Source organism: Hemitrygon akajei, chromosome 19 (genome assembly GCF_048418815.1).
Source record: "Hemitrygon akajei chromosome 19, sHemAka1.3, whole genome shotgun sequence".
NCBI classification, from domain to species: domain Eukaryota; kingdom Metazoa; phylum Chordata; class Chondrichthyes; order Myliobatiformes; family Dasyatidae; genus Hemitrygon; species Hemitrygon akajei.
In genome coordinates this window covers 18,603,385-18,629,669 of record NC_133142.1, presented here as the reverse complement: position 1 = coordinate 18,629,669, position 26,285 = coordinate 18,603,385, and the positions used below count along the sequence as shown (strand labels likewise).

At 39.7% G+C, this 26,285-nt stretch overlaps 1 protein-coding gene across 1 annotated transcript in view; it reads left to right on the top strand.

Annotated features, from left to right (window-relative positions):
• LOC140741791 (lysine-specific demethylase PHF2-like) overlaps window positions 1-26,285 on the top strand; it is a 151,353-nt gene that overhangs the window by 43,753 nt on the left and 81,315 nt on the right. The window contains 1 exon segment of the mRNA XM_073072181.1: window positions 16,906-16,991. Within this exon segment, the coding sequence (XP_072928282.1) occupies window positions 16,906-16,991 (86 nt within the window).

The following is a 26,285-nucleotide window of genomic DNA, read 5'->3' as shown; positions in this document are numbered from 1 at the left end:
ACTGAGAGCAGTTCTCAAGGAAGAGAAGGGCGTTTTTTTTACTATTTGTTCTTGGGATTTGTTTGTTACTGCCAATGGCATATTTATTGTCCATCTGTAATTGTTGGTGATCAGTGAGGTGGTTATAATAAACGGAACTGCGGTGTATCGGAAATCACCACCAATCAGGCCAAGTAAGGATGACAAATTTCCTTCCCTGTAGGCCAATCCAGTAATTAAGCTGGGTTTAAAAAAAATCCTCGTTTGTTAATTACTTGAAATTAAATTGCCCAATTATCATACTGAGATTCAAATTTGTATCTCTGGACCAGTAATCCCAATCTCTGGCTGTTTTGTCTGTAACTTTAATGGCACTGAAACACTACGCTGAGCAGGAGCCCAGGGACGGACAAAGGGAAAGGAAGAAATCCAGATAAATGTTGGTGAATCAATAGACACGGAAATGCATCAGAAGGAAAACAAAAACTGCGGTGGTGACAGGTCCCATCAGACAGACAGTTATCAGTTGATAAGAATGAATCTGGTCAGTAGCACAAGTGACAATGAGCAGAAAATCCTGTAAAGAGGTGAAAAATACCAAAAAAGTAACTGATCAAAATCAGTAGGACAAAAGAACAACAGCACTGATAAATGTACAACTTTATCCCAGGTGTTGATTTCCCAGATGGGCAGATAAACATAAATCTAGATGGTGCAGGTAATTAATAATGGGGAGCCACAGAAGCGTAGTGGTTAGCACAAAGCTTTACAGTACAGGGGACCCAGGTTCAATTCCCGCCACTGTCTGTAAGGAGTTTGTATGTTCTCCCTATGGTCGCGGTTCCTCCCACTGTCCAAAGATGTACTGGTGGGTAGGTTAATTTGTCATTGAAAATTGTCTCACGATTAGGCTTGGGGGATTGCTGGGTGGCATGGCTTGAAGGACTGAGAGGGCCTATTCTGCGCTATATCTCAATAAAAAAAATAAAGACACAGATGCACATTATACAGGCAACAAAAGATGATGTTTGGAGCATGAATAAAGACAGGAACAAAATAGAGATGTAGATTGAAAGAGAGAGAAAATCCCAAGGGGACATGACAGACCATAAAAACTCCATATGACCTAGTATTTTGATATTATTAATAGAAGCTATGACAAGTATCAAGTTGAAGGTAAATCTTTTATAATATTATTGCTTGCCTGGTGAGTGTCAAAGCTGTTATTTGTAATTCTATGTACGATTGTGTCTCTTCAAGAATCTAGTGGATATTTCTTGTATTAATATTGGTTCCTTGTTATTATTGTAGTTAGTGATCCAAATTATTTGAGTAATGTATCAGTTTATTTCACTATAGAACTGCTACTTGGAAATGGATGTTTGTCATTATATAAATCAGAAAATCAATGCAATTTTAATATTAAAGTGGATAAGTGCTATTGATCTGTCTGCTTTATTAATACAACTTTCAAAATATTATCTCCAGTGAGAAAATAACAGATATACATAGTTATGCAGTTTAACTGAAAGTAAACATATGAAGTAGCAAATCTGACTCACTTAATTCAATCAGTACATTGAGTACATAGTTAATACTACAAAATTGATCAAATACTCTCCACATTATATTGGTCATCTCTGCATAAACTAACTCAGAATTAATTAATGTTCATCTGAGACTTGCTAAAGCATTCATTCTAATTTTCTAATTTAAAACCACCTGATTGTCAATGTAATAATAAAAAAAGTGAATATTCAAATATTCAGCAAGTCAGACAGCATCTTTGGAGAGAGAATGAGTTAACATTTCAGGTCTGTAATGTTAGAGAGTCTTGGACTCGAGTTTGTCTTCTGTCTGACCTTCTGAGTGTGACCTCTATTTTCTGTTTTTATTAATACTGTGGAACCTTGTTAGTTTGTCCATCGGCTAATTGTAGCAGCCACTTAGGACAACTCTTAAAGAACAAAAACTAATCAAGAAAATAGGTGGGAATCGCTTTGTTTATTTGGGACAGTATGCCACTTATTTGGGACAGGAGACTGCTGCTGAACAGTGCCTGAGCAGTGGCAATCTTGCACACTTGAATGGCTATTAGACTACACCATGCTAAGAGTGAACATGTTTTAGATAGCGTCATTTGCATGTGTTTGTGTTCTAAAGCAGTGATTTTTGTCACTCATAGGCAGTGAGAAATAAGCAGTAAGACAATTTAGAATTGTTTTGCTCACTGTGGTTTCAAGCATTCAGCCTAGGAGATGCCAGAAATGGCTGGGAGTGAAAATGAAACTATTTCACTACTTCAGTAAGTTAGGAACTAATAAGAATTTGAAGGTATTGACAATCATCTTGAACGTTACAATGAAAATGAAGATTTGAAGGATTCAACACACACAAAATGCTGGAGGAACTCAGCAGGTCAGGCAGCATCTATGGAAAAGAGTAAATAGTTGACATTAGAGGCTGAGACCATCTTCAGGTCCTGATGAAGGGTCTCAGCCTGAAACATTAGGTGTTTACTCTTTTCCATAGATGCTGCTGGGCCTGATGAGTTCTTCCAGCATTTTGTGTGTGTGTTTTCCAGCATCTGCTGATTTTCTCGTGTTTGGAAGATGCAATCATTAAAAGCATTTTATGAAGGCAGTCTATTATCTGCACTTGATGTATGGGCTAATTTCATTCAATTGCAGGCAATCAAAATAACACAGCAGCTTGTTAGAACATAGAGCACAGAAAATACAATAGAGCACAATACAGGCCCTTCGGTCTACAAAGCTGTGCCGAAATGTCCTTACCTGAGAAATTACCTAGGGTTACCCATAGCCCTCTATTTTTCTGAGCTCCATCTACCTGTCCAGGAGTCTCTTAAAAGTCCCTATCGTATCCGCTTCCACCACCGTCACTGGCAGCCCATTCCATGCACTCACAACTCTGAGTAAAAAACTTACCCCTGACATCTTCCCTGTACCTACTCCCCAGCACCTTAAACCTGTGTCTTCTTGTGGCAACCATTTCAGCCCTGGGAAAAAGTCTCTGACTATCCACATGATCAATGCTTCTCATCATCTTATACACTAAGAAGTTGGTTGTCCATCATATCTGACGACGGCAGTGACCCCTGTGTGGGAGAGTTTTTGAGGTAAAAACGCTGTTGCACTGGGACTGGGAAGTCTGAGCCCAGTGGTATGAGTAGTTGTCACAAACTGGGGTCTTTCTTGGTTTCAGTGGATAAACAAACCGTGCATTATCATGCTCTTCGCTCTGCACGAAGCGTTGCAGAACCACCTTCTTGGCCGTTGGATCTCACCTGCCCAGTCCACTGGAGCTGGCTTCACATGCTAGGACAGGCATGCCCCTATTTCACCGGGATATGAGGCTCACTGGCTACCCTCACCTGGTAAAGTCCATCTGTCATAGTGGTGTATCAGGGTGTGGCCGCTGTCGCATGCGAACAGCTACTGGGAGCCGCAGGTGAGAGCAGAGTGTCCGATGGGGTCCAGAGGTGAGTGAGCAGCCCAGGAAAGGACAAGAAAAGCCTCTTCACCAGAAAAGCTTCCTATACCTGGACTCACCATAAATGGCAGTGTGAATTCCTCTGTTGTTAATTATTAGGAACTAATAGACAGTTTGATAGTACTGTAGTAGCACTGGCATAGAGTCACTATATTAATTACTTATCATTCAGTCTTTGGGAATGGAACACCAAAGGGTAATTTATTATTTTACCCATTATTTTGCTCTGTGCGAAAAAGCATGTGAATGCCCCATGTTTTAGGCATATTCAAATGTAACTCTATTTCCTAAAATACCTGATGAATAATTCATGTTATACAACATTTACTCTGTTTCTGCTGGGGTGACTGCTGCCCATATCCGAGTGCCTGCTTCTTTCAGTAGCCAGTAGTATGTGTGAAAGGAATTTGAGAAATTTCAAATTTTGTTTGGAATCGCCACGCTGCATAATTTTGCTATATGCAGGTTAATCTCTGAGTAAACTTAAGAACCAAGACTATCATTCCGATCTAGAGGAATGCACATCGGTAAATGTGCCCCACCTTCATAGAGAAGGCAACAAATTTGTGCGCTGTATAATCACTTATTTTTTTTTGTCAAGTGAAGCATTGAGAAAGTATATCATGCCTTTTATGCTAAGAGCAGAGGAAATAGTAGCAGCAATATCTTGTCAATCTTTGTGTCAGTTCTGCTGTGTGGTAAGATTGTGGCTGACCTTAAATACACTTTCACTTACTCAAAAGCTGATAATACAGGATAACACTGAGTATAATGTAGGATGTTCACCGTTCACAGCACAAAATGTATTATTACACTTACTTACAAAATATTGTACGTACTAAAGCAACACACACAAAATGCTATAGAGGAGCTTAGCAGGTTAGGCGGCATTTATGAAAATGAATAAACAGTTGACATTTCAGGCCGAGACCCTACTTCAGGACTGAAGAGGAAGGGGGTTATGCCAGAATAAAAAGGTGCGTGGGGGCAACGGGAAGGAGACTAACTAGAAGATGATAGGTGAAGCCAGATGTGTGGGGAAGGCTGGAGAAGAAGGAATTTGATGGGGAGGAGTGGACCATAGGAGAAAGGGAAGGAGGAGGGGACCCATGGGGAAGTGATAGCCAGGTGCAAAGAGGTAAAAGGCCAGTGTGGAGAATGGAAGAGGGGAGGGGGAGAGAGAATTTTTTTTTACCAGAAGGAGGAATCAATATTCATGCCATCAGGTTGAAGACTATATGACTATAAGCATGACATTAAGTTTTCTTTCACCAAGGCCCATAAAGCCAAGAGATTTTTACACATGTCCCAGCCTCTTTGTGGTATGTAAAAGGGCTAAGTTGTGCTGTTTCCTCTTATAACCTTTGTGTAGCTAAACCAAGCTTTGCTGTGCCTCCCGATATAAATTCCTGTATCTTAGAATGCACAAATATGAAGCATTCTCAAACATTTATGTTAGAGTCCCCTAATGACTTTATTCTTTGAGTGGAACTTAGTCCTTAACTGGTCCAAAATGGTAGATCATTTATTCAACAATGGTGTCTCCTGGTTTGGAGCATCACAGATAGTTATCATGTAGAGCTCCTTAAGGAACTTAAACAATGCAGTGAGACTACCTCTCATACTCTTAAATTCTAGAGAATTTCTATTTATTCCACTCAATCTTTCTTTGGAAACACACACATACCTTTGGAATTTGTCAAGTTGCTTGTTGTACTGTCTCTGAGAAATATAGCATCCCTTTAGGAGAAGATCAAACTACTCAGTATTACATGTGATCTCACTTATTGGTTACTTAATTGTACTAAGACTTGGTCACTCCAATCCTTTTGCACTAGAGTCCATGATGCTTTTTGTTTTGCCACTTGTGTTTTCCCTGTACTTATCTGGAAAACAATGCATTCTGTGATCTGCACACTAGTACAATAAATTGGGTTTGTCCAGTCCATGTAAAGTTGAAACACTCCCATGATTACTGAATTGTTCTAATTTCCTGATTAATGGTCTTCCCAACAGTACAGCTACTGCTATTGGCCTATAAAGCATCAGTATTTCTCCCTTGCTGTTACTTAGATCATATGAAGACTCTCTCTATCTTGGTTTTCCCATCCTTTTGCTGCTTTTACTTTATCCCTGATTGCCAAGACGTTCTCCCTTCCACGACTGCCCCACTTCTATTTTATGTTTCTGATGTAAAAGTCAAGTATCCTGGAATATTTAATTCCCAACCCGTCTCCAGATCAAGTCCTTTACTACTGATGCTTCATGCATTCTAATAAAGTGCCTTCAGCTTTAACTTGTTTATGACTTTTTCTCATTGTACCTTGGTCACTAATGCCCTATTACTGTCAATCTCTTTGTCCCTTTGGAATTTACTTGCTTATTTTTAACTAAACACCTTCACTGTTTACATCCTTGAAGTTTTTTTCTCACAGTTGTTATTCCTGAATCCATTGCTAGTCACACCCTAATTACTAACTTAAAATAAGTACTTAATCCTTCAGTTATTTGATTCATTAGAACTTTGCTCCAAGCCCAGTTTAAGTGAAAGCCTGCCTCAAAATGAACAGCTTTCTACTTTTCAGTGACTAGTGCTGAAGCCCTATAAATCAAAGTTGTTCCTGATGCTAGTCTTTCAACTGTGTTTTTAACCCTCTAATTTGTTTGACCCTGTGCCACTTTGCACATGGCTTGGGTATAAATCGAGGGATTATTAAATATAACGTTGAGCATTTTAATTTGCACTCCAGCTTTCCAATGGCCTTCAATAGAGTTTAATTCCAAGTTTCTGGATTACAATAATCAGGTGCTGCTTTTCCCATTTAAACTCCTTTTCCAGCTATAAAAACTCCCTTCCCAAAATCAACTGAAGGCATGTTTGTTCATTTTTTTAATAATTTCACACTTACTTTATTCTACATTAATGAAGTCAAAAGTACATTTTAAGTGAGTAAACTTCTACTGCTGCTGAATTAAATTGTGCTGTAATATAAATTATTATACTTGAAAGTTGATACAGTTTGCATCACTGAATGTGTGCAGTAGAATTACTGCCTCTTTCTTTATTTTAGATGTGAGATTAAAATTGTAATTCTTAATGGTATACATTGAATTTTTCCAGGTTTAAAAAAAAAACTGGCTATGTTGCCATTTTTAACCCTTCATGAACATTCATAATTAGGCCATTCTTTGTCTTATTCCTTTCACATCCTCTTGAAACAATTTAAGTTAAATCAGCAGATTAACTATCCTGACTTCACTGTATCTATCTTTAGGCTTGTGAAATTCTATCAGAATCAAAATTCAAACACTCCATTTCCTCTTGTTAAATGTTTTTCCTCTTTGGTTATTATTTCCGTGATTAAAACTAAGATTTATAATATGACTGAAGTTCAAAATGATCTGTTTTGTGGCATTGTTACACTAAACAGGTGGTCCCCAAACTTTTTGACATTCTCCTTGGCTCCCAGACCACATTGCCACTGATCCCTCTTCCTTTCTGTCCATTACATAAAAGTTTTCAAGAATTTTGATTTATGATGCACAATTAAAGAACATAGGAACTGCAAATTCAAAGCAGTGGCAAATAATTGGAAAAATAACTCAGGTTGGTGTGGTCTTTCATTAATTCTATCATGGTTATCATTCTGTTCTGGATTTATTGAGTATGCCCACAAGAAAATGAATCTCAGGGTTGTATATGGTGACATATATATACTTTGAAATCTATTTAAAGATGTAAATAAAATTATTTCTTTACTTAATTAAAGTAAAAACGATTTTCATCCATTCATTATGTGCTGTGTTGTATGACGTGGGTGATCATGGTCTTTCCATGACCATGACTGTTCTTATCAAATTTTTCTACAGAAGTGGTTTGCCATTGCCTTCTTTTGGGCGGTGTCTTTACAAGATGGGTGACCCCAGCCATTATCAATACTCTTCAGAGATTGTCTGCCTGGAGTCAGGGTAACACTGATAAGCACCAGCTGCGCATATGCTCATCCACCACCGGCTCCCATGGCTTCATATGACCCTGATCGGAAGGCTAAGCAGGTGCTACACCTTGCTCCCAAGGATGAACTGCAGGTTAATGGAGGGAAGGAGCACCTTGGACCTCCTTTGGTAGAGACGTATCTCCACCCTACCACCTACAACAATTTTAGAGCATGCATTAGTAGGCCAACTGTTCACTACTTAATTGCTTTTTCATCTTTCAATGACGTGGATGGGCTTGGTGCAGTGATAATCAGCTTCTTGACATCAAATTCTCTTATTCAGTAATTTGCAGTCTGCTTCATTGTCTTGAAAGAAGTTGGACGGCCATACTGAAACTGCGCTCGACTAACTGATGTTGGAAAGGCAGTAAAGAACATCTTGACATTATTCCATGCTGCAGGATTTCTGTCTGCAAACAGTAGTCTTGATATGATTTTTGAGGGTCTGCTTCAATTCAAAGTCATTTTGAAGCAAGATCAGTTCTTCCTCCAGCTTTCCTGTTAATTCCTCACTGCAAGTGTTCAGAAATGGATTTATTACCAAATCTGGAATTTGGATTGAGAGAAGTTCCTGAAATCACTGACACGTCTTTATGCATCTCAGCCAGGAGGACACAGTAAACTTGAAGATCATCATCTGGTATTCTTTCTGTCTCTCCTGACAAAATAAACAATGTCATGCCTAATATTCTTGAGTTGAATACTGAGTGAAGCATTTGAGTCTTCAAAGAATTTTCTCACTGTTTCAAAAAACATAAAAAAAATTTCTCAGACAGTTTCCTTTTGAGAGACATTTGACCTCTGTGTGCAACAGCAAATGTTCAAACTCTCCGTCATTCTCAATACAAAGCTCTTGAAATAGTCAAGAACCGAGAGCATGGGACTTCATTTTATCTACCACTGTGATAATAATATTTCACAATTTGGTCAGATGATCACTTAGTTTTTTTTTGAGAAAACAGCCCCATGGTGACATCCTGTCAATGATGGTGCCCCATATGTTGCACATGCAAGAATGCTGGTGAGCAAAATGTCCCTCCCTTTGAAAAGTAGCTCAACAACCTGAAATATTGACTCCCCATTCGTGTCTGTTTCTTGTCCCTTTGCAAAGAACAGCTCTTGAACCATCTTTTATGAAGCAAACATAACCAAGAAGCAAAGATTTGTTGCCTAGAGAAGTTGACTCATCCAACCACAGAGCAAATTCTATTGTCGGAATTATTGTACACAATGTGCATTTCACATTCTCAGACATTTCATCTGTTTGTCTTTGAAGAAAGTTGTTGAATGGAATGGCTTTAATTATTTTTGTCTGTTGGCTGACACAAAACTGTACTCAGAACCTCCCCTGCCGCTGCCAGAAGCAGTTCTCCGGTTGTATAGGGCTTTTCATATTTAGCAATGAGCAATGAGGTGTTGAATGAAGCATGCAAACTATCTCTCTTTTGTTGAACATGGCCCACCAGCAACTGCATTCCAGCCCGGGAGGAGCAAGTCTTGGCCTTGGTTTTGCTGGTGTTACCTTTCCCTTGTCCAGACGTTTCCACTGTCTTAGCAACTGTCTCATGTACAAACGTACAATGAGGAATTCCTTCTGGCCCTTCTTGTACCTTCTGGGGGAATGTAGTGGAGTGCTTATGATTGGTCCAACAAGGCTTCATCTCATTGATAGGAAGAAATAATCCACTCAGAGAGTTCTCTTGTTCACTAATCAGCAGACTGCAACTGTTTATTATATAATATTTCAGTGATATAGAGTAATATTGTAAATATATTGTTTCATTAAGTACTGTTTGTTTAAATAGTACATTACGGGTTAAATGTAAAAGTACATACATGGCATACGTCATCACACCAGTACGTCATATGTGTGTGCCTCGCTTAAAGTAAAAACAAAGTTAGACTCGTATTCCCGGCTCCCTTCTTTTTCTTTAAATTAGTTAAATGTTTTGGAGTCACAAAACAGTGGCAACAAGGAGGTTTTAAAAAAAACTTGAGGCAGCCACCTACCTGTTGAAGTGCAGTGAGATGTTCGAGTTTAAAAAAAAAGAGCGGTGAGAAACGGTCAAGTGAAAAAAGCAGTGCAGCACATGTATTGGGAAAATAAGAAGACATTAAAGTTTTAAAAAAGGCAGGAAACAGACAGATTCATGGGTTTATAAAGAGTGAATACCAAGTGATAATAATCATAAATACCCAGTGAGAAGTGAATGATGGTTTTGCTGATTGTAATAGGTGGGAAAGCATACAGTTTGCTTAGAAATTTAACTGCTCCAACCAAACCAGCCGAAATGAGCTTTGCTGTTTATTTATAAAAGTAATGCAGGAACATTTACAACCAAAACCATTGCTAATTGCAGAACGTTTTAGGTTTCATAAGTTGAATCAAAAGGAAGTGGAGTCCGTTTCGGTATACATGGCTAAATTGAAGAGATTGTCTGAGTTTACTGATGTACTGAGAGATCGTTCAGTTTGTGGAATCTTACAAAAATCATCCAAAAACTGCTCCTAACTGAAGCACAATTTAAATTTTAAACATCAGTTGAAATTGTATCAATGAAAACAGCAGCGAGCGACAAACTGAGCTGCAGTCAGGAGTGGAAGTGAGCATGCACAGAATTGCAACAGCTAAACAGAAACTAGCCTGGCTGAACACATTATGTTACCATTGTGGCAGGGGCTTGCATGCACTAGACCAATGCAGGTTTAAAGACAAAACTTGCAGAAATGCAACAAAGTAGTACACATACAAAATGTATGTTAGGCTGACAGAAGTAAATAGACTGCACAGGGAAGAGAAAAAGCTAAGAAGTAAAGTTCCAATTTCAAAAAGAGCACTAATCTGCATGTTGTTGATGAAAAATCTGATAATGATTGGAGTGATGAAGGACTGAATAGCCTTGAGATTTACAATGTGTAAACTAACAATAGACGAGCAATATGGTTTATACCAGAAGTGAACAGCAAGTTAATTAAAATGAAATTGAACTCTGGTTTAGCTGTTTCTGTTATTCCACAAATTGAATTTGAACAGCATTTCAAAGATACCAACTGAAGCCTACAGATAACAAACTGAGAATTTATATTGGAGAAAAGATAATTCCGGTGGGAATGACATTCATAAGAGTGAAATGCAACAACCAACAAGCCACATTGGACTTCTATATGGTGAAAATAGGAGGGCCACCATTGTGGTGACATGATTGGCTGAGACAGTCACAACTTGATTGGAGATCAACTTGTAACTGTCTCAGCCAATCATGTCACCAAATTGGAGAGCAAGTTATAGAGTGAATGCCATATCCCCTGTAGTAGAGTCAACTGAAAGCAAATTAAGAAAGGGACTGGATGATGTCACCACTGTTTTCATGCCGAACACCATGAACTGTTGCCCAACTGAGGGCAAATGGGTGTTGGTGCCAAACTCTGTGCCTCTGGTTGAAAAGCATATTGGATGGACCAAGGAAGAACCATGCTGCTCAGAGGAAGCATGAAACTGACGAAAGCACTTCGTAGGCAACATATCCGAGAAAGCTTCTGATCTGTTAATCAGGCAGTTGCAAAATGTGGCTTGGTTTTAAGCTGGAAGAGAATTCAAAGAGCTTCAGGAAAGTTGCAAACGTTCGGCTTTTGTGAGTATAAAGAACCAGAATGTACTCTGTGTGCATTAAGGTTATTGCATGAATTCCAAGTGGGAGACAAAAATCTGCTTTTAAAAGTAGATGTAAAGACCTAAGCCCAGCTGGATGAATGGAAGGCTTTAAAGAAAGCAGTCGATCGAGATATGAAAACAGAGGATTTGTCAGATGATGTTGTTGGTATTGAAACCAAGAAGAGAGATCACATTGTAAAGGGACCAATAGAAGGATTAATAAGAGGATACTCCAGTGAACTAAATGCACCTTCTCAAGATCAAAATGCACTCCCTAGAATGAAGATAAAGGAAAGAGGAGGATGACATAACTGCTATGGAAATGGAGGATAAACAAGACCCAATTTCTTGAGAATTTAGCAAATTCAGAGATACAAGAAACTAGAAGAAGAAAAAGATGGTTGAAAAAGTGAAAAGAGGTAGAGAAAAACAATGTGAGCAAGAAAGAGGAAGGTGTAAAAGAGAGAAGGAATGTGAGAAGGATAAAGAGTGAGGACACGAGTTTGAGCGGGATTGGGACCTTGGGCGTGACCATGAATGGGATTGTGAGAGAACCAAGGATAATAAAAGGAAGTGTGACTGAGAAAGGGATCAAGAGCGGGATGGAGAGTGTGAAAAATGTGGGGTCCGGGAGAGAGGCAAGAAATCAAAGTAGATCCAGAGAGCAAACACGAGGAAATCTGCAGGTGCTGGAAATTCAAGCAACACACACAAAATGCTGGTGGAACACAGCAGGCCAGGCAGCATCTATAGGGAGAAGCGCTGTTGACGTTTTGGGCCGAGACATTGACAGCGCTTCTCCCTATAGATGCTGCCTGGCCTGCTGCGTTCCACCAGCATTTTGTGTGTGTTGCTTGTAGTTCCAGAGAGAAAAGCCAAGGAAAGGAGAATAAAGCTGTCCAGAGCTGTCAAAGCTATTTCCTACAACCACGATGGAGGAAGCCTTAGAACCTCACAGCCACAAGTCTCACCTGCCGAGCAGAGTGATTTCCCTTGTCAGAAAGACATTATCCCACAAGAGTAAGACCTTGACAGTGATTAAATCTTTAGGCCTGAATGGAACAATTTAAAATGTACTATGCTGTGGATGTCTGTGTAACACACTGTAAGGTTTCACTGCTAATATAATGACCTCTGTGTAATGTTCCACTGCTGAGGTAATGATTTCTCTGTAGCAGCAATGTCTGGGTTATGACTAGAGATTACGGGGCATGCTAGCCAATGAGCGGGGTATTGTTCTTTCTTGTGTGTCTGGGAGCCGGGAATTTGCGGTTTTTTACCAGGGAGAGATGAGGAGAGAAGATGTGAATGGAGAGAGTTGGCAGGCCACAGACGGAGTGGACTTGGAGCGAGGCTCCGAAGGTCAGCGACGATCGGAGGTGGTCGATGGTGGGCGAGTGGCCTCATCAGCGAACTCCAACGTTATGCATGAGACTGCTTCATGAGAATGGGCCCTTTTTTCTTTTTTGTTTTCTTTACTAACCATATAGTCAAATTAAGAGTCATAAAGCTCAATCGTTTAATCGGATATTGTGTACCGTTTGTTATATCGTGGTACTGATTTCTAACAGGGGACACATCATGCAGCATCCACCCAAATGAGATTTCTTAAGTTTGGCTGGGCTGTGGGGGGGGGGGGTGCAGCTATCATCCCCTATATTAAGTCATTAGCCAAAGCGAGAGCTACATCTATATTGTAGTCGTATTACATAGTATACTGTGTGTGTGTGTGTGTGTGTGTGTGTGTGTGCGCGTGCACAAGTTGCAATGCATTCTATATTGAGTTGGGATTTATAGCTAAGCAAGGAGGACTGTTGTGTATTTAATATTTTAGTGACATTTAAGTAATACTGTAAATATATTGATTGATTAAGAATACTTTGTTTAAATAATTCGTTATGTTTATACGTTGAAGGACTGCATGCCATACATCATAACGCTGCTACATCATGCACTTAAAATAAAAATGAAGTTAGACTTGCATTCCTGCCTCCCTTCTTTTCCTTTCAATTAGTTTAATGTTTTGGAGTTGGAAAACAGAGCAATGCAGAAGCATGGAAAATAACTGTCCGCTCCTCTAAATACACTGAAATCTGAAAAAGCCTGCCAAAGAATTCTTCTGTTGAATTCTAATCTAAAATCAAACTATTGCAGATCTGTTTGTTGACTTGGTCTCCTTAGTTACTGATGTCCGACACCTTTAATGCAGCTGTAGTTAATATTGGAGAGTTTCAATTTGTAACCGATTGGAACAAAACTGACTCTCAGCTTCTGCTTGTGGTTGGTCATTGTATAAAGTTTAATTTGGTGTTGGAGGAAATCCATATGTTGGATATTGCATACTATACTGTCCACACTTTTTCCTTTGGTCTGTTTCTACCATTTTCGTTACCATGGTCAATTGTCTTTTGGTTAAGTCCAATCGAAAGAGCCGTGATCAATAAAGGGAAAGTTATGGCATCATAATAGCTCAGGCAAAACCTGACACTCTGCTTGAAGATACATAAAGTGGGGCAGCAATATTTTGGTTGGGCTGTGAGCTTGAGAAATGCTGTCCACACTACTTGACAAGGCCAGGTTTTGAACTATCCCACTGAATGCCAAACTCTAATTCACAGGAATTGCATTGCTATGTGATCAGAGTGTTGGAATCGTACTGGCTAACATTGTACTACTGCAGTGAATGACAATAATGCATGGACTGGGCCCAGAAACAACACGATTTCTTCAAAACAAATTTCTCATGATATACTAAATATAGAAATGTCACATTGCTTTTCAACAACTATAACATGCTTCGAGCGAAGTCTTAAGAGAATGGTGGGTTAGCAAGAGATGAGGTGATTATATGATCATTGTAATCAATTATGTGGCACCATGGATAAAATGCTTATAGATAGATACTTTATTGATCCCAAAGGAAATTACAGTGTCACAGTAGCATTACACAAGTGCAGAGATATACACATATTAGAAGTAAGAAAGAATAAAAAAAGTTAACTTTAAAAATAAGATGTACAAGACTTAGAAGTTAAAGATTGCAAGCTCTACAAGATTACCAAGTTCACACTGACAAGACGGTAATGCAAGAATTACCATAATATTTTACAGTAATGGGTGCACATTTACACCATCCAGATAAGAAGGGATGGTAGTGTTGCACAGTTTTCCACAGCGTGTCAGTGCAAACAGAACTTAAACAGAGCTCTGGTAAGCAGAGGTTAATAACGGTCTGTCAGGAGGGGTCATCACTTCCCCAGCAATAGGTTGACTCATGATAGAGCCTAGTAGCCGAGGATAAGAATGACCTCATATAGGGCTCTTTACAGCCCCAAAGTTGTCTTAGCTTATTACTGAAAGTGCTCCTCTGTTCAGCCAAGGTGGCATACTGGGGGTGAGAATCATTGTTCTGAATTTCCAGAATGTTTTGGTCTTATGTTCTACCACAGTCTCCAGTGTGTCCAGTTTGACTCTTATAACAGAGCTATCCTTTCTGATCAGCTAATTGAATCTGTTGGCATCACCCATGTTGATGCCATTGCCCCAGCACACCACCACATAGAGGATTGTACTGGCAGCAACAGACTGATAGAACATGTGAAAGAGAGGCCTGCGTACTCCAAAGGACCTCAGTCTCCTCAGGAAATAGAGGTGACTCTGACCCCTTTTGTACACAGCCTCTGTGTTGGTGCTTTTTTTAAAGTCTGTCATCCAGGTACGCTCCCAGATATGTGTAGGTCCTCGCCACATCCATGTCCTCACCATCAGTAGTAACAGGGAGCTGTGCAGCTTGGACTTCCCTGAAGTCCATCCCCATCTCCCCTGTCTTCCTGATGTTGAGCTGCAGGTAACTCATTTTGCACCATTTGACAAGGTCCTCCACCAGGGAATTATAATAATAATTCATTTCTTAAGTTAAGCCTGTAATCCCTCAGTTGTCCCTCTTGATCGTGCGCACCCTCCCCCCGCCCCACCATCCCCTTTATCTTTCTTGCCCCTTAGCAACTCCCACTGCCACCAGGGGGCAATATGACCTACTTTGGGGAATGCGACACTAAATTATAGACAGTTGGGATCTTGGATTATTCAATAATGCTTCCCCTTTGAAAGACTGGAGTTAATGTTTTTCATCTTAAAACTGTTCCCAGCAAACAGGATTGCATGTTCAGAATGATTTGGTTTTAGGAGCTAATTATCAGATTAAATTATTTATTTTAATATGCATTTTTAGAACGCAGAGTAAACAACAGAAGAAAATGCAACACACAAAAAATATTGTTGGAATGCAGCAGGCCAGGCAGCATCTATAGGAAGAAATACAGTCCTGACGAAGGGTCTCGGCCTGATACGTCGACTGTACTTCTTCCTATAGATGCTGCCTGGCCTGCTGTGTTCCACCTGCATTTTGTGTGTGTTGCTTGAATTTCTAGCATCTGCAGATTTCCTTGTGTTTGCATTTTTAAACAGAAGAAAATGATTAGTTTAAGTTCTAGTTTGGAAGAACTTCCTGAATTACGATTTTGAGAGAGAGTGAGTGTGTGGGTGTGTGTGTGTACACAGAATATTTTATTGACTCCCAGTCCTTTTGCATAGAAATTCAGTAAGCTTTCTGGTTTTCTGATTTTTCATCAACCCAAGACCTAAACACTTGAATATGCAGAGAATAAGTTATTTATTGTTCTTGTCTATGTAATGGTGCACTTTTGCTTTTTTTCTTCTGATTGAAATGTTGAAGAAAGAATTGTTTAGCAACTGATCCAAAATAAATGGCATACAGTAGCATAGCAGTCGGCGTAATGCTTTACAACGCTGGCGATCGGAGGAATGGGTTTCAACTCCTGCCGCTGTCTGTACATTCTCCCTGTGACCACCAGGGTTTCCTCTGGGAGCTCCCATTTCTCATGTGTTCCAATAGATGAATGGGTTAAGGTTAGTGACGTGGGGATGCTATGTTGGCACCAGAGGCATGCTAACACTTGCCTGGATGAGTTGCACAAGTTAACATACAATTAAATAAATGATGCCCGAGTTGAGTTTCTAATGCTGATGCATAGGCTGTAGAGAAAGGCCAGGTCAGACTGAAGAAAGCCTCACGATCTCTCTGTTTCTACAAGACTGGCTAGTGAATGACATGAGCAGATGTAACATGCAGGCATTCATTGCCCGTTGATTGAGGTGGTTTTACATGTCTAGGGTCCTCCATGGGAGACACATCAGGGAACCTGTAACAAAAAATCGCAGAATTCCTGACGCTTTCTCTAAGTCCTTGATTTTCCCTTTTGTGCTATTTTAAACTTGGCATAAATTAGATTGTGTTGAGCACCAAAAATGGGGCACAATTTCTATTAATGTTTTTCATTTGGACAGACTAATTTTTTTTTTACAAAGAATTCCAATCATTTAATTATTTATTGAGATACAGCGCGAAATAGGCCTTTCGATTCGCACCGCCCAGCAACACCCGATTAAACCCTAGTCTAATCACCGGACAATTGACAATGACCAATTAACCTATCGAGCAATATGTCTTTGAACTGTGGGAGGAAACCGGAGCCCCCAGAGGAAATCCACACGGTCACAGGGAATGTGCACAAAGTCCTTACAGGCGGTGGTGGGAATTGAACGCTGATCTTTCAATTGCTGGCGCTGTAAAGTGTTATGCTAGCCGTTATGCTACAGTGAGTCACTCATAGGCAAATAATTATCTTGATGGAAATGCAGTATTTCATATTTATCAGTGCTTTATGTTTGGAATGTTTATAGCTGTGTTGGTGTGGACGAGGATGAGGCTCCAGATATCGATATCTATCACTGCCCAAATTGTGAGAAAACGCACGGCCAGTCAACAAGTAAGTTGTCATATATATTTGATTTTGTTTTGATCAGAGAATATCTTGTTGATAATGCTTTTATGTTTATGCCTCTAGCCTCTTGCAATTTGTTGACTCTGTAAGGAACATTGGAACATTCCTTCAGTTCCATACAATGCAAGGAAAAAAATAACCATGAAAATAATTTGAATATTTTGTCTGGGTAAAGTTCTTTTATCATACAAAGATATTGATTTTCCAGTAAAGGAGTTATTTGTAGTTCCTGGTGCTATGTGTACACAAGAACACGAACCACAGGACATATTCACTGCATGCATTTGTTTCCACTGTTGTCAATGGAACTGAATGGACGAGAAGTGGATAATATTCATGCATGTGATTAACACCTGTGACCAAGTTAAAGTTCTCCTAGTATCTCACTATAAAAAGTCCATAGAAATTATTCACATCATGAATAACAAAAGAACCATAAATCAGGGCCCATCTAAATTTCAGATGAAATTAAAAAATTTGCAACTGAGTTGCAGAGTCAGAAGAAATTGCTAAAAAAAGGTATGACTCAATTTTATTAATGGCAGTAATTTGCAAACACCATCAGACAAGTTGTTGCAGGGGAAAGCAGCTTGAACTACATAAACCTGAAACAAAATAAAAACATTTAAATTATGCCAATAGTCTTGTTGTTGAGTGTTCTGCTTTTAACAATATTCTTTTGCTAGTAAATATACATCTTTAGGTGTGCTGCAGGGATGTCACTGATTTGAGTTCCAGAGTCTGCCTTTAAAGTGGGCGAGTCTGTAGTCTGGGATTGGGTGGCAGCTGACAAGCCATTGGAATGCTCGAGAGTGGGGTCAGAAACTCCAGGGACAACTGAAATCACAAACAGGAATTCTGAAGGAGACAAAGAGAGTGAGTGAGAGGAAGAGAGACTGAGAGAGAAACTCCTGGGAGTTAACAAACATATAGTTCAGAGATACAGGAAGCAGAGAAGGGTCAGATGATCTAGCTTCAATGTTCCCTCTAATTTGTAATGACCAATGTGTGCAAAAATCTTGTGCTGTGCCACTTTTTGGTCAGTGACAACAACATGCGCAGACTGAATAATTTTGTCAATTAAAAACAGTATAAGTAAGCCAGTTCTAAAATCTGCAGACAGATCATTGCAAAATCCTTGTTTTCAACACCGTCCACATCAGATACTGGAAAAGGAAATGTGATCAAGAAATACACTTCACACGCCAATGAGGTAGAGGGTGACAACTTTTTGTGCACAGTTTAAATTCCTTTGTGCACTAGTAGTAAAAGATGTGAGCTCACACTTTAGAGGGAACATTGTCTAGCTTATCTTTGCTGTGATGAATTTTCAGTTTCCACAGTATGGTCCTGATACTGTATTTCAACCCGAAAAGTGAACAATTCCTCACACGGATTCAGCTTGACCGGCTGAGTTCCTCCAGCAGACTGTGTGTTGCTCCAGGTTCCAGCATCAGCAGTGTCTTGTGTCTTGGGTAAGACCTTAGTTGTTAGATTTTTTTCAACCTACAAAATTTCAATCAACAGATATTTTTTAGTTCTTTCCCTGAATGCAAGAATTGCTGTCAAGGCCACTGCTTATTGACCATCATTAATGGTCCCAAAACTAAATGGCTTACTTGGCAGTTAAAATACACCGTATTCCTTTGCAAGAAAGTGAGATATGAAAGTATTGGAGCAGAGAAACGTATTTATTTGCCTGGCCCCAAAAATGAAATTACTTGTATTCATTCACAAAGCATCTTGTTGAAGAAATTGGTATGAATAAAATGTTTGCAGCAGATTTGCAGAGGCAGAATCTTTTCTGACAACTGAAAAGTTCTTAAAAGTTTCCTTTCAGCTCTTCCAAAATAAGGACTCAAATTTATAAAAGGGAAGAAAGTTTTGGATCCTGTCTGTATGAATTTGATGCTGATTGGGGAATTTAGCTTCAAGGTGACATAAGTTGATTGTTGCTTGTGACCCAGGCTCAAGCTACCTGAACTCCTCAAAAAAGATTTTTGCCTTTGATTTCAGGATAGAATTGTATCTGGGATCTAGGAATACAGATACAAAATTCCCTAAAAGTGGCGTCACAGGTAGATCAGGTAGTAAAGAGAGCTTTTAGTATGTTGGCCTTTATAAATCAAAGTATTGAGTATAAGAGTTGGAATGTTATGGTGAGGTTGTATAAGATATTGGTGAGGCTGAATCTGGAGTATTGTGTGCAGTTTTGGTCACCAAATTACAGGAAGGATATTAATAAGATTGAAAGAGTGCAGAGAAGGTTTACAAGGATGTTGCTGGGTCTTGAGAAACTGAGTTACAGAGAAAGGTTGAATAGGTTAGGACTTTATTCCCTGGAGCGTAGAAGCATGAGGGGAGACTTGATAGAGGTATATAAAATTGTGATGGGTGTAGATAGAGTGAATGCAAGCAGGCTTTTTCCACTGAGGCTAGGGGAGAATAAAACCAGAGGACGGGTTAAGAGTGAAGGGGGAAAAGTTTAAAGGGAACATTATGGGGGGGCTTCTGCACACAGAGAGTGGTGGGAGTGTGGGATGAATTGCCAGATGAAGTGGCAAATGCGGGCTCACTTTTAACATTTAAGAAAAACTTGGGCAGGTACATGGATGAGAGGTGTATGGAGGGATATGGGCCGGGTGCAGGTCAGTGGGACTAGGCAGAAAAATGGTTCGGCACAGCCAAGAAGGGCCAAAAGGCCTGTTTCTGTGCTGTAATGTTCTATGGTTCTGTGGTTCTACCGGAATAATGACTTTAGGAGATAATTTTCTTCAGATACTCTTTGCTATAAGAATAAATTGCAACATCGGTAACTGTGTTAGCTGCATTTTGAAGGATGATTGATGGTAATCTTTGAAATGTTTGAAACAAAAATAATCTGGCTGTCTCATTTAATCTTTGAATTCTGTGTCTTTTTGTAGAAATCTAGGATAATATAGAATTTATGCTGTCTGTTTTTTTTCAATCTTTTGATTTGATATTGTAAATATCGTGATAGTGTAACCTGGTGCATCAATGAGTTTTAAGACAATGGGGATGAGAAAAAGTTATCGAGCTGTGCATTGTTTGTTATGGTAACAATGTTTCTCATTGTAAAGCTATGGTTAATATATTGGCTACATCTGTGGCTGTGATATTTGTTGTCCACTAAGGTTCCTGGAAACATAATCTGAGGGGGTGAGGGGTGGATGGGAGAAGTGAGCAGGTCTCTGGCACGGAGTCTGGATCTGTGGCTCTGAAGGGAAGGGGGTAGAGGAGGCAAGCTATAGAAATAGGTTTATTCGTTTGTTAGGGGAACAGAAAGGAGGTTCTGTGGATGAGGATGAGATTCATGGATGGTTCGTTGCCTCCCGGGTGCCAGGGTCGGGAACACGGTATCCTTAAGTGGGAAGGTGAGCATTCGGAGGTCATGGTCCACGTTGGTACCAATTACATGGGTAGGATGGGTGATGAGGTCCTGCAAAGTAAGTTCAGGGAGTAAGGTGCTAAGTTAAAGTTCAGGATTGCTATCTGTGCCATGTGCCAGTGAGGTTGCAACTAGGAAACAAAACATTTTAACATGCGGTAAGGAGTAGGTGCAGGAGCGAGTGCTTCAAATGTTTGGATCATTGGGCTCTCTTCCAGGGAAGGTGGGATGATTTGCTGTTTGTTAAGGAAAATTTGCTTAATCAGCACATAGAAATCCCAACTAGAGACAGTATGATACTAGATCTGTGAGACGGGGCAGGAGACAAAAGTCTGTGTGGGGGAATGTTTTGCATCTAGCGATCATAATGCCATTAATTTCAAGGTAATTATGGAAAAGGATATGTCTGGTCAGGTTAAAATTCAAAATTGGAAAAAGGCCAATTTTGATGGTATCAGCAGGTAGGAACAACGAGGTATTTGAGAAGTATAAGAAATGCAAGAGAACACTTGGGAAGGAAATCAGAAGGGCTAAAAGAAGAAGACATGAGGTTGTTCTAGTAAACAAGATAAAGGAGAATCCTTAGGGCTTCTACAGGTATATTAAGAGCAAACGGATAGTAAGGGACAAAATTGGTTCTCTGGAAGATCAGAGTGGTAATCCATGCGTGGAGCTGAAAGAGATGTAGGAGATCTTAAATGGATTTTTTTGCATCTGTAATTACTCGGGAAACAGTCACAGAGTCTATAGATATGAGAAATCCAGCAGCAAGGTCATGGACGCTATACAGATTACAAGGGAGGAGGAGATGCTTGCTGTCTTGAAGGAATTAGTGTGGATAATTCCCCAGTGCCCGACAAAGTGTTCCTTTGAACCCCATAGGAGACTAGTGCAGAAATTACAGATGCCCTATCGGAGATATTTAAAATATCCATATGGGTATGGTGTGGGAGGATTGGAGGATAGCTAATGTGATTCTGTTCCTCAAGAAAGGCTCTAAGACTAAGCCAAGAAATTATAGGCCGGTGAGCCTGACGTCAGTAGTGGGAAAGTTGTTGCAAGGTATTCTAAGGGACTGGATGTATATGTATTTGGATGGACAAGGACTGATTAGGGATGGTCAGCATGGCTTTGTGTGTGATAGGTCATGTCTAACCGATCTCATAGAGCTCACCAAGGAAGTTGATGAAGGCAGGGTAGTGGATGTTGTCTACATGGTCTTCACTAGGATGATAATGTGGTTAACTGGATCAGCAATTGCACCAAGACTGGGGTGTAGTGGGTGGTGAGGAAGACTATCAAAGCTTGCAAAGCTCGATGGGACGAGGCAGATAAGTAGTTTGGCCTTGATGAGATGGGCCGAAGGGCCTATTTCTGTGTTGCAGTGTTCTGTGACTCTAAGAAGGCTATCTGCTTTTGAGGTTTCCTTCTGCAGCAAGATTTAAATACTGAGTATCTCCTAGAGGAAAGAGCAATGGGTTAAGAGTCAGGGTGACATTAAAAGTCTGGATATTAATAGGGACCTTGAGGATGAAGCTGAAGTTGTCAAACAAGCTGAATATTTTAATACATTTAACAATGTGTTTTAAAAATTTACAGAATGGTTTTAGCATAAAAAATAAGCTGTGTTGTAACTATTCTGTGATTTAGTGAAGCATAAAACAAATAATATTTTTAAAAAATGACTTCAAATCTCCTTTTTATATATAGGTCTTTTTCCAGAATTCCATGTTTTGTAATAATTTGTTATACTTGTTAAGATTCCCAGTAATTATTGGTTGTCTGTTAAAAACAAATATATTTTGAAAAGTTTTCTTTCAATGGAAATCACTGGTTGGTAAAAATTTTTGACACTTAATGTAAATTGCTACTGTATATTGTGTTTCTGTTCCATATTAATTATGTAGCTGTAGACATTCGAGAAAGTTAACCTGACAAATGTTGAATAATGCTTTTGGTGGTGACTTATCTGCTGCCTGGAGAATCAGACTGAAAGTCATTGCCCATAAATGCAGCATCTACCAGATCGATAGCATACGGCTAGAAGTTATTCTTCCCAGCTAATTTCATTGTTTCTTTCCCTTGCCTTGCATATTAACAAGTTAGTCAAAATAGAGTGACAAATTTTGGCAAATTCTATTGTACAAGTCCTGAAGAGTTCCTTGGTTTGTATTTTCTGCACCTTTTTTGATGGAAGAAAGATTTGCAAAGCATGGAAGGGATGCTTTGAATTGACTTTATTTCTTACATGCTTCACATACATGAGGAGTAAAAATCTTTACGTTACATCTCCGTCTAAATGTGCAATGTGCAATCATAGTAATTTATAATGATTTATAATAAATAGAACAATCAATGTAACATAGAGTACACTCAAATCAGTGTGAGTTAATCAGTCCGATGGCCTGGTGGAAGAAACTGCCCTGGAGCTTGTTGGTCCTGGCTTTTATGCTGCAGTACCATTTCCCAGATGGTAGCAGTTGGAATAGATTGTGATTGGGGTGACTCAGGTCCCCAGTGATCCTACAGGCCCTTTTTACACACCTGTCTTTGTAAATGTCCTGAATCATGGGAAGTTCACATCTACAGATGCACTGGGCTGTCCACACCACTCTCTGCAGAGTCCTGCGATTGAGGGAGGTACAGTTCCCATACCAGGCAGTGATGCAGCCAGTCAGGATGCTCTCAATTGTGTCCCTGTAGAAAGTTCTTAGGATATGGGGACCCATACCAAACTTACTCAACCGTCTGAGGTGAGGAATGTGAATTTGAGTTTTGGATGTGACCAGTCTTTCTCATTTTACAGTGTTAACTTGCTTTATTTTTTGATTCCTCTGGGGAATATTTTGACATAATCAATTAGATATTTCCGGTAAGATGGTGACATGCAGTGGCTTCTATGGAGCAAGCCAAGGGTGTATTGTCTTATAAGGAAAAAATTGTATATTTTATAATTGCAAGATCCTGCTGGACATTAAGAACTTAAAGTACTGCTGGCCTACCCTATCAGTGAGTTGCTCATTGGGGGAGAACCTGAAGGAGCTGGACTTGTTGTGGACGTGGCGCTGCCTGCAACAGTGAGGTGTTGGTGCGCAAAGGAGGTGTGTAGTCTAACAGCGAGTGACTGTCTCAGTCGCTTTTCTTGTGATCACAAGACCCAGTTGGGCATTGGTGGTGTGGAACGCTGCAAGTCCAGTTAATTGGTTTATTGGCGAATGGCGGAAGGTGGTCGATGGGCAAGCTGCGTGGCCTCAGTCGTAGCGAGGAGTGGACCTCAAGTTACGGTATCGCCAGTTTGCAGCTGCCCAGGGGAGGCGTCGGAGTAGCATGCTCATCTGGAGTGCCGGAAGCAGTGTGGCACAGCGTCCATGTTGGAGTCAGTGCTGCCCCCTAGTGTTCACTCGGCAGAAGGCATGCTGTATTGAATTCGACAGCAGATGCTCATGGACTCGGGTACTTGGACTATATTTTTCATGTGACTGTCTTATACTATATGTGTCTTGTGGCTGTGTATGAGTGTCCGTACTGTGTTTTGCATCTTGGCCCCAGAGTAATGCCCTTTTTTGTTTCGCTGTATTCATGGGTTTTCATGTATGGTTGAATGACAATTAAATTAACAACCTTTGTTGTAGTTTGCTTGTTTGGAACACAAATTCCAGCTTGGTTGAACAAGGCAAAGAGGAATGTTTGCTTTCTCAGGCTGAATACGTGAAGGCTTTCTGAAGAATATTGATTAAGTGCCTGGAATTCTATTAACTAATACAATTATTTGTGCATTATATTACCAAACTAAATATAAAAGAAGTAAGTGTTCAGAGCATGATATCATGGTTTATGTATATAAATTAGGTCAATCACATAGACTGTCTCTTTCACGAGGTCTGTGTCTGTCTTAGGCTGCAGAGCTTGGCTTACATTTAAAATGATGCTGCCCATGAAATGACATAACCAAATCAAGTGAAATGTCAGTGTTTCTTGTCACTGTATCAGTAAAAGTGGCCTGGTTCTGAGGCTTTGCTATTTTAAAATAAAAATGCTAACTTCAGTGAACATTAATTTAGTATCTCTGTGGAATAAAATGGAAGTTATGAAGTATTTGACTGTACTAATGTTGGAACCTGTAATTTCTGGCCTGTTGCCCTGTTGCTCATGCATTTAAGAATGATGTGTAAGAATATTCAGGACTATCTGTCTTCATCATCAGTTGTTTTGCCAGGCACCACTGCAATAAATTACTCATAACTGGAGCATGCTTTTTGCACAGATAAGACTAAAAAGGTATCTTCAGAGTTCAGAGTAAATTTATTATTAAAGTACATATATGTCACCATATGCAACCCTGAGATTTGTATTCCTGTGGGCATGCTCAGTAAATTCAAGCACCATGATAGAATCAATGAAGGACCACACCCAAACAGGGCTGAGAAACGACCAATGTGCAAAAGACAATAAAATGAGCAAATACAAGAGATTTAACTAAACTAAATAGGAGGGAGTGGAGGGAGGAGGGGTTCAACAGGTCGGAGAAGTATGGCTAAAGTAAAAGAAAAAAGTGTGGATAAAAATAAAGTAAGAGCAAAAGTTAAAAAAGAGAAATTTGAGGATGGAGTGCAGAAAAGTCAAGTGCCTCAGAGACACAAAGTTTACTCGATCTTAAAAGCATGATGAGTGTAAAGGCTGTAGCATCCAAAACAAGGTCAGTGAACTTGTGGCTCAAATCAGTGCAAAGAGGTATGATTTACTGGCCATTAAAAAGTGTGGTTGCAGAGTGAAGAGGATTGGGAGTTAAATATCCAAGGATATCAGGTAATATAGAAGGATAGGCAGGAAGGTAAGGGAGGTGGGGTAGTGCTCTTATTTAAGGATGAGATCAGGGCGATAGAGACGATATAAGATCTAAGCAGAATGTTGAATCCATCTGGGTAGAGATTAGGAATAGTAACAGGAAAAAATCACTGGTGACTGATGTCTATAGGCCACCGAATAACAACATTACAGTGGCATAGTCAATAAACAGAAATATCTGAGGCATGTGAGAATGGAACAGCAGTTATCGTGGGGGACTTTAACTTGCACATAGATTGGGTGAATCAAATTGGTCAAGGCAGTCTTGAGGAGGACATCATAGAATGCATATGTGATTGCTTTCTTGAACAGCACATTACTGAACCTACAAGGGATTGTGCCATCTTAGATCTGCTCCTGTGCAATGAGACACTTATATATACTGATGCAGTCATTCAGTGTGTTAGATTTTCATTTGCAACAATCTTGGCAAACTCAGCAAATTTCTCTGCTGTTTCATGATCAGCAGATACTTTATCACCACAAATTTTTAAAGATTTAATGCCATGCCTTTTCTTAAATTTCTGCAACCGGTCTGCTGAATATTCACAATTACCTTCAATTTTTAGTTCATTGTGATAGATCTCTGCTTGTTTCATAATCAACATGTCATTAAGTGGCATATCTTCACTTCTACTCTTGACAAATCCTCTCTTCCAGTACACGATCAAGATCTTCACTTTTTTTGCTTTAAGTAGTGTTTTTCTAATTTTCATTAACTTCTGTTCATTATATATATGAAGTCACTTCTCAAAATTGTCTGTGTTGTGCAGAGTCCTGTGCATTGCCTGGGAAACTTCCCGGCACCTTATGGAATTTTCCATTTGAGACATCATGTCAATGCTCAAAAAAAGTTTCAGATTTTGGGTAAGGGGTGCTCAACCTGTAATAAATGAATAAGCAATTAATATCAAGAACATGAGATGAAAAGGCCTTGAAAGTGAGCACATAGGCTTTGGGAACAAATGCCACAATGGTGGGGCAAATGAAGTAGTGTGAAGTTATCCCTACTGGAAAGGGAATAA